General features: G+C 34.0%; 1 protein-coding gene across 1 annotated transcript in view; it reads right to left on the bottom strand.

Moving 5' to 3' along the window:
- Nucleotides 1-1,148: 1,148 nt before the first annotated feature.
- Nucleotides 1,149-9,317, bottom strand: part of LOC113233549 (retinol-binding protein pinta-like) — a 28,993-nt gene continuing 20,824 nt past the window's right edge. Inside the window, exons 8-12 of the mRNA XM_026468674.1 lie at nucleotides 6,460-6,567; nucleotides 5,770-5,901; nucleotides 4,798-4,908; nucleotides 4,414-4,519; nucleotides 1,149-1,455 (exon numbers count right to left, since the gene is read on the bottom strand). Of these exons, the coding sequence (XP_026324459.1) occupies nucleotides 1,304-1,455; nucleotides 4,414-4,519; nucleotides 4,798-4,908; nucleotides 5,770-5,901; nucleotides 6,460-6,567 (609 nt within the window). The 3' untranslated portion in view covers nucleotides 1,149-1,303. The remainder of the gene's footprint in view (nucleotides 1,456-4,413; nucleotides 4,520-4,797; nucleotides 4,909-5,769; nucleotides 5,902-6,459; nucleotides 6,568-9,317) is intronic.

The raw sequence follows: 9,317 nt of genomic DNA, 5'->3' as shown, positions 1-9,317 counted from the left end.
GAAAGAAGAACAAACAATTGCTGTCTATTTACCGACTATAGCCAATTGCTATCTTTTACTTACTTCGCACTTACTAGCGAAGTACGCCATTTCTTTGGATCTTGTACCAATTACGACCATTCGGCCACATTTAAAACTCCTCAGTTGATATATTTAGTATGATTTGAGTGTATATTTAGAATTCTGCTAAAAGTTAACATTACTAGCTTCTCAGTGACAAGCCATCGTGCTCCTATTCGACTGCCATTGCTGCATTGTTTGGTAATCTGCTCTTCAATAAGAGCTGTAAAAGCAAAAGTGCAACATTTGGCTGCAATTGAAAACTGTTATAAAACTGAATTTAATATTAACTTAACGAACAAGTGTAATAAATACTAAAGCAAGCCCATGAAAATAAATATGTATTAAATATGTATGTCCAAAAAAGTGAACAACTATTACGGTAAAAGAACAAACAGACATTTCTTGCCAATTATATTTAACAAATTAGATTTCTTGAGAGGCAGATAATTGTTACGTAAATTCACTTTGAAGAAAAAATTAAAATTGATACTTTTTGAAAGCATGTAAATTTAGTTAAATTCTACACTGGTTTTGATAATTGTACTCGTATTCGGTATAAGTACCAGTTTTGTGATTATAACCTCGTCAACAAACGGTTTTCGCAGTTTGGTGAGAAATTGTATTATGTTTTCTTGTACACCGTTTGTATGAAATAAATTTCAGAATGGCGAGTTGATTTAACATAAAAAAATATTTATTTCAAATAAAAATAAGTCTTTAAAGACTAAATTGCTGATTAAACGAGATATAAAATCGGTTTATGGAAAATGGGAGAAATCCAATAAACCTGATTCATCCTTCAACCTCAATTCAACCTTAGAGGTATATAATATTTTGGTAAAATTTAAATATGATCACTACTCTGAGGTATCCCATTTCCAATAAAGAACGAATCATCGTAATCGGTTCTAGAATGGATCCTTTTTTTAAATGCCAAGTGACGGGATACCAAGTGAGTGGGCCTGGTGGTAAGCGACACGCGTGTCCATAACAGTTACAGCGCCACTCAAAGCTTTAAAACGCAGAGATCGAAGGGGCACTGCCACTGCGCCCGTCACCTTGAGACATAAGTTGATAAGTTCCATGTGCTGTAATTTCACCAAAACGTACAACATTCGCGTAACATACACAAAAAAAATGCAGTCGAATCCTCCTCCTTTTTCGAAGTCGGTAAAAAATGACAAAATTTTATTAAACATTTATTACGAATATAATAAACCGATCGGCGTTATTAGATTAGCTAATCCACCTGAAGCTGTCGGAAAGACCCTTCAAGTCCAAACATGTCTTCAGCTGTTTTTGGTTTTCCTGGCCTTTTGGATTCGTCTGTACCATACTTCTCATCTTCTTCCAACCATGAACTGTATTCTTGAACCTTTTTCTTCCAGTGGTCTGCAAATAAAATATATACAGTGCATTGTTTGGCGAAAATGTACCTTACCTGGACATACCAGTCTTTTAATTCAAATTAGTTCACTACTTGTGAAAATATTAGAAAATGGTTACAAGGTAGATCGAAGGTTAGCTGATTTCATTATCAAAATAATAAATTCAAGATTTAAATTATTAATTTCACATGAAATATTGTTTTATAATATTGTTAAATAGAACAATACACGCAGATTTCTCAACATAACAAGTCCTGATAGCCAAAACCAGTAAAGCTCGATACAGACGGTAGGTAGGTAAGGATTGTATGAGAAATTCCTATTTCGAAGTTTGAAGTAAAGGCCAGGTTAACAAACTTGATCCTGAAGTTAAGTTATCGAGTTCCTAGGTTTTCGCGATTATTACACAGAAATGAATTTATTTCTCCAGATTTTGTTTGTTTGAAAAAACAAAAATACGCGATTTAGAGCCGGAAAAATAGTTTCATTTCCTAAGTTTTTCAAAGATGCCCCGAAAACCAAAATGAAACGTTTCATTACAATTTATTTGGGACAATCGTATCTCGGGTTTATTGACTTAAATCCAAGCATCACTATAGGTCCAAATACATTGTGAAACACGTGTTTTATGGATATTTAAGTTAAAATTGTTGTATGGGAAAGTCGTATTTCTAGAGTTGATTAAATTACACCTATTTATGAGTATTAAGCTACACAACCAACACGTAGAAATTCAGTTCGGTAAGTATAAAACATACAAAACCTTTCGAATGTTGCTTTAGTACCCCGGCTCGGTACGCGACATTTACATAGAGCATAAAGTATTGGATAGACATTTTCACATATACACACTTTTTAACATTTATCTAATTGTAAAATTTACTGAGTACATTTATTTCACAGTAATACATTTATACTGCACAACGCTACTGCACAAATTTGCTGGTGTGTGAAAACTTGCCATGATCAAGATTTTGTAGGAAGCAGTCACAATTTTTTTAAACATTTTAAACGTCCTAAATGTACTGATAATCCACGGCTATACAATACCGAGGGAAAGTATATTAAATACCATAGATAGGCTATTTTGCTTAATGGAGACATTACTTAATTAGTAAAAGTAAGTCATATTGCATTGAAAGATTTTTAAAAAATTGCTTGCCTCACTCCGAACTGAAAATATGACAAAAAATCCTGTAATTTTATGACGCCAGTCGAGAGAGTCAATCATAAGAAGTAACTCCTTTTAAGTAGCATAGTATCTTAAATTAAAGGAACACCGTTAAATTTCTTGTAGGTATATTGCCACGTAGAGAAAATAATTGTACAGTAAATAGTCTTTCAACTATTGTCACGTTTCATAAATTACACACCAATAAATCGTTATAACACTGTGGATTGGCACATTGTCGATATTGTACATAATTATATGTTATTTTTAAGTAAGTTTTTCTTTTTGTTATTTTTTGTGTTTTACTCTCGTTTAACTAAATTCTTGTTAATCGTACTTGCTTTGCTTCCCAAAACGTAGCTTAGTGTGGGGATCATAGTTCAAATATGTAATTGTAAGTTACGGTAAATACATTTTTATTATTATATTTTTGTAAGTGATGTGGGAGTGGGAGTTCATCAAGGCTCGGCACTGAGCCCTTTGCTTTTCAATCTCTTAATGAACCACTCACTTCACGGCAGCTTCGCTGATAACAAGGATTCCAATGTATTGCAATACTTGAAAAATGGAGAGGAGCACTCGAAAGAGCCGGATTATGAGTAAGTAGAGAAGACCGAACATATGCATTGCAATTTCAGCGGCACTAGTAACAGAAGCACTCTCTAATTCAAAACACCCCACTTAAACAAGTCGACCATTCCAAATACCTCGTTCAATCATCTGTAATGATAGGACAATAGACGCAGACGTTACCCATCGTAAAAACACGGGATGTATCAAATGAGCACACCAGAGAGAGCTCTCAGGCGTGCTCTACGATAAACGAATGCTGGTTCGTACTAAGGGCAGAGTATACAAAGCAGCAGTACGACCAGCCATAATGTACGGTGCTGAATGTTGACCTCACAATAAAAGCTACAAGAAAATAGAACACACAGCGCGGAAATGCTAAGATGGGCGAGCGGCGTTACAAGATTAGACCACGACCACGTCAAAAACATCCACATCAAAGGCAGTTTTAAGGTGAGGCCTATCCCGGAAAAGTTGCTAGAGAGCCGATATTATGCGACGACCAGATGACAAGGAAAGTCCTTGAGATAAATAGCCAGCCCAAGAGACGTGGTAGATCCAGCCTCACATGGATATGCCTTATTAATAAAGATCAAGAAGACAAACCGTCTTGGAGAAGTGTGACCAGAAGGGCCGACCCCAAATAAGTGGGAATAAGGCCAGACAAAATAAGTTGATATTTCTGTAAGTGAGTGTAAGTGTAAGTGATATAGAACAACGTACCAACTATTACGTCTTTAATTTCTTTTGTTTCATCGCAGAACGTAAAGGCACGACATTTGGAAATACAAAATCTTAATAGTGACGTCATTGCTCTACAATATATCAAAATATTGAATCTCTAGCGACACGCAGTATTAAAATTTCACAGGATAAGTAAGCAGTAATCACACATACCAATGACCGCTGGCATTCCGCGCAACGTCGTCGGCGGGAGGTTTATAGACGTCAACGTTTAGTGACGTCAGTGTCATTATTTGTTATATTCAGTTAATAGCCTATAGAAGAACCGTTTATAAACGTTTGCATTAATGTTTAACAAAAATATCTGCGAAAAATATCAATCACCAAAAGAACAGTGCTCGCGCGAATTTGTTTATTAAAATTCGCACACACTTACATATTATTTATCTACCAGCGAAACAACTTGTTTATTGTTCTCACTTTTTCACATGTGTTGTTTTAATGAGATAGTATTTACAACATTTTTGCTGTACCTACCTACAATCTCTTTTATAGTACCACCGTTTCCTCCGTATTCAGCGGGCAATATGTCCTTTGGTATGTATTTGTACATTTCTTCATAGTTTTTATTGTGAACGTATAACTGTAACAATTATTTAAAATATTAAACACATATTTAGTCCGTTCACTCTTGTAATGCTTATTTCAATAAAAGAAATAACATTAATAAAATACCAAAAATGTATGAAGTGCAAAATGAGTGCAAATTTAAATTCGAAATGTGACTTTTGCATGTTTGTCTCTCATAGGATGTTATTTGACTTATTTGAGAGATTGAGATAGATATATTTGTATGTAAGACTTTTGGCGAAATTAATAATATTTATAGATTATATACCTACAATTAAGAACAAAACTTACTCTACTCTGATTTTTCTTATTTAAAAGCCCTTTGATTGCATTGAAAACGGTTTCAAATCCTGTCGGTGTATTCAAGTAGTGGATACCTTTCACTCGGAATGGGAGTGCGTCCTGAAAATAAAAAAGTTAAAAAGGTTATTACATTCATTTGCTGACAAAATTTAGTAGCAGTAGAGCTCCTTGTGAAAGAGTCTAGGGAAGTACTGCCACCTTACCTATTTCAGCCGCCAAACGGTAATGTGAGCATTACTGCGTTCCGGTTTTGAAGGTTAAGGGTGCTGGTAAAATTACAGTGATAGTGCCCCTCAAATCTTTGCGATTTAAAGCTCTGAGTGGTACTGCGTCTGTTATGGACAGGCGTGTAAATTACCATCAGGCGCCCGAATTATTCGTCCCTTAATTTTGTACACTTTGTGTTTTATGAAAATTAGATAACATTTTAAGGATATTTTCTTCACTTTCAGGTAATGCAAAAGTGTAAAGCCGGGTACTCACTATAGATATAACTGTAACCGTTACATGTCATGTTATCAAAAATCATAGTGTACGTGGTACGCGAGCTTGCAGCGAACAAAAAGATTTACTTTATTTTCTTGTAACAAAAAGATTAACTCGATAAACAGATAATTGGACATTTATTAAAATAAGGCTTTCCGATGATCTTCCTTTCGGCTATCATTTTTACACTCCAAAACAGCACATTAAGGCATATTTCTAGGAATTTAAAGAATTTGCATTTTGCGAAAGATTGACATAACCATACCATACAAAGCGAAAATGGCAGACTGAGCTCAGATAGGTCTTTTGAGACCTATAGCTAGCACGCGTCAGACGCTAATTAACCACAACTACTGTATTTATTGTTCTGTGATCTATACAATCGATTTTTCCGCTAACTTCAAGTTAAAGAAGACAGCCTTCTTGTTACTCAAAATTTGACCGGTTATAAACAGATGTTATGTATGCACCAACCTGTGAAGTGACAACCATTTTCTTCATGACGGAAGGTGTCATCTGCATGAAGTGCGGAATAGTCACTTCGTCCAAATCGAGAATAGACTGAGTTCCTGTTACAATCACGTTGTCGTCCTCCAGCATTAATATCTATGAAAAAAACATTCTTGAAATAAGTGGGACTATACATTTATAAAAAATAAAAAATTATACATTATATTATTGACTTAGAGCATGACGCCGACATTATTATGTGATGCTTTGTGATCGACACCATACACAAAATATTTTCGGAATTGGAACTCTATAGCCAGAAGTGATATAATGATTCACTGAAGATCAAGCTTAATGTCTATAAAATATAATGGATTGAAGAGTAGGCGTGTGCCTATCTACCTAAAACTAGCAAAAGAGAAATTCACCCAGACTTCGCTGTATGATGTTTAAACCTTTGCCTTTTCGCAGCTATGTGCATGTTTCCTCTCGATGTTTTTCTACACCGATAAGCTTAAGATACATTTCAAATTAAAATTTGCCTGTTCCAAATTTAAAAAACAACAACTAAGTTTGTGGTAAAGTCGTACAATCGCGGCCTATAAATTCTACCTAGGTACATCAATTAGATCTTAGTCGATTCTAGTCCTTATGCATAAATTAAATTTTGTAAATCTAGTAATCACCAATAGAAAAATGTGTACGTATACCCACTTTTTCAAGAACATTGGACACGGAAATAATATCTGTGATGGGAAATTTATCAGGATCGTAGGTTCCAGGTCGTATCATCGCCACTTGTGGTGTGTAGGATGGTTCAGCGCCTGGTTTAAAATTTGGCAAAATGAGATAAGTCCTGAAAAGTAAATAAAGGTACTTAGTAATCAGACAAATTAAAAGTATGTCGTACATATTTTCCATACGATTTGCTAACTGCCAATCATAATAACCTATAGAGATTCGTCACTTTGTCTTTTTAAGACTAATGCAGTCGTTACCGATTAGGTATTCACATTTAGCAGGCCAGTGTTTACTCTAGGTCTACCTACCCCAGTTCCATGATTTCAAAAAACTTCGGGTCTGTATGTTTGATCCTGTAAAACTCAGGCGCTGTGGTCCTGCAGGAATAATATAGATCGATCTTTTCCTTGGTTCTTTCTAGACTGAATTTGCAACCTCGCAGAAATGCTAATAGCCATTGATCGTCTGAAAGAGTACACTAAAGTTTGTATGTTTCACGTAACTTTTTACACGTATAATTAATTGTGTGGTAGACACTATAGGGTCGCATATCAGTCTCTCATATCTTTTTGTGCTCATGACGTCTGTTGGCCATAACCTCAAAAATTATTTTCATTAATAATTCATCAGATAAAAATTAAAATATCTAAACGGTGATAACACTGTGCGCTAACAAACGCTACGCTTGTACATTTGAACTTTACTACCAATATTACAGATCTAAAAAGTGTCAGATAGTACAACAAAAACTTAAAAGATTATTTTTGGCAAATTTATAATGTTTCGTAAGAAGTCATGGTAAAAAGTTGTATATGATGCTTGTGATAAGTATAGTGCTGCGAAGTTGTTAGTGTTTTACAAATAACCGTGCACTTATAGACTAAAGTTCGGATATTTCTCAATAACTTTACACATAACTGATTGCGAAGTAACTAGATATTACTTATAGATATTGTATATCGGTCTCTAATCTTCTTCCGCTCACGTCAGATGGCCATAACCGCAAGTTTATACATAGAATTTAAATTGAAAACAATATTGTCTTTGTAATTTTTAAGTTTTTATTTCACCACGATATTCAATTATTTTTGCGAAATTACTCCACTAGATCGTTATAATTATTAATACAAAGATCGAACACTAAGAAAAAATTCCTTCGATCCGGCTGGATTCGAACCAGCGACTTCCAGCAAACTATAATAATCATTTGTCGCTTATCGGCTGGTAGAATATAGTAGTCTGTATTTGAATTATCGTATTTACGAGTATACTCTTGATAACAAACAACTTTTCAGAACCAAGTTATTAACTAATCAACGAAAATTTTATCTGAATGGCTAAGATATAGGGTTTGATACTTGAAGTCAAATTTTACCACATAATTGAATTTCATTTATAACATGATACCGTAAAACTAAAATGATTCTTTAGTAATGGTTTTGTAACATAAGCTATAAACTATGAATATTGAAACCAGTTTATTAATCCTTTCTAAATCCTTATCATATTTGTTTTATTCTACAATGATAGATAGTATGTGTTCTAGATAAGCACTTAGGGTATAGGTATAGTAAAGTGAAAATGTACTTATTGTGCTTATTATTTTGTAGTTATGGGAAATTGTATAGATGGTTTATTGTACTAGATAATAATCACAATAATTTTATTCTCCAAATGTGTACAAAAACACTTATCGCAGTAATCGTGAAAACTGTAAAATAATATGTTTTGTATCTTGAAAATTGCATGCTAACAACTTATCGAAAGATTACAGAACGAACTAACAGGTTGGGTTTTTTAAAAATCAATCTTTTTATTATTAATTATAGTTGCTATATATCCGTAGCTGTATCAGGTACATTCGCGCAGCGTTTCTTCATCTCTTCGACACAATAATAAGGGAGTCATCACACTTACTGACGCGGAATCTCATTAAACCGGTTCGAAGTAGGCGTAATATCCATGCAATAAGAGCTAATATCAAGTGACAGGACGAGTGGTACCCAACACGCCGCCTGTCCGTAAGAGCCTATGTACACGATATATTTTATACCTTAAGCGTTGCATCTTTTTCATATTAGAGATTGCTATGAAAAAGCTTAGTCTTTATTTCTCTTATCTTAAAAAACATAAACTCACCGGTCCTGGCGCGAAGATGCGGTTGCTTAGCTATCCAATCTTTAATACTTTGCAAGTCATCTTTCAATCTTTTTGGATCTTCGTTTAATTCATTCTTTGCTCTTTCAGCTAACACCGGTGGTAACGGACGTATAGACATTATTTCACAGTATAGTAAAATAATGAATAGTGAAAGATATTATTAATTATGTTTTTATAAAGGAACTGTACAGTCAACGGCTCAAATAATGAATACAATATAATATTGTACAGTGTTATCGGGAAATTATCACAGATTAGTTATCTTTGAGAGCAACAAGATAAAGGGACCGTTTTATACAATATATTATAAAATGCAACCCACGATGGACTTGTACTTTGTAAACGTAAAAATTGTTGTCACTCTAATTCTGTATCAAAACTAAAACATAACAAACAAAAAATTTTACGCGCCACACAGTAGCACAATGTTTTCTTTATAGAGAGGTAGCGATAGTCATTAACATTATGCTTGCCCAGTAAATGATTGGTAATATCCATAAATACGACGATTTAAGTCTTCTATACTGTAAAAGCAATTGAATAATCTGAGTGTTACGAAGTAATCACATGAATAAAAACCAATATTAATCAAAGAAATCATAGCTGCGGAATGATAGTGATAAATATATAATATTAACCAATACGAATGTACCGTTATTATATTTTTGGTA

Source organism: Hyposmocoma kahamanoa, unplaced genomic scaffold (assembly GCF_003589595.1).
Source record: "Hyposmocoma kahamanoa isolate Upper Pololo Valley unplaced genomic scaffold, ASM358959v1 102, whole genome shotgun sequence".
NCBI lineage: Eukaryota > Metazoa > Arthropoda > Insecta > Lepidoptera > Cosmopterigidae > Hyposmocoma > Hyposmocoma kahamanoa.
This window is presented reverse-complemented; position numbering and strand designations above follow the sequence as displayed.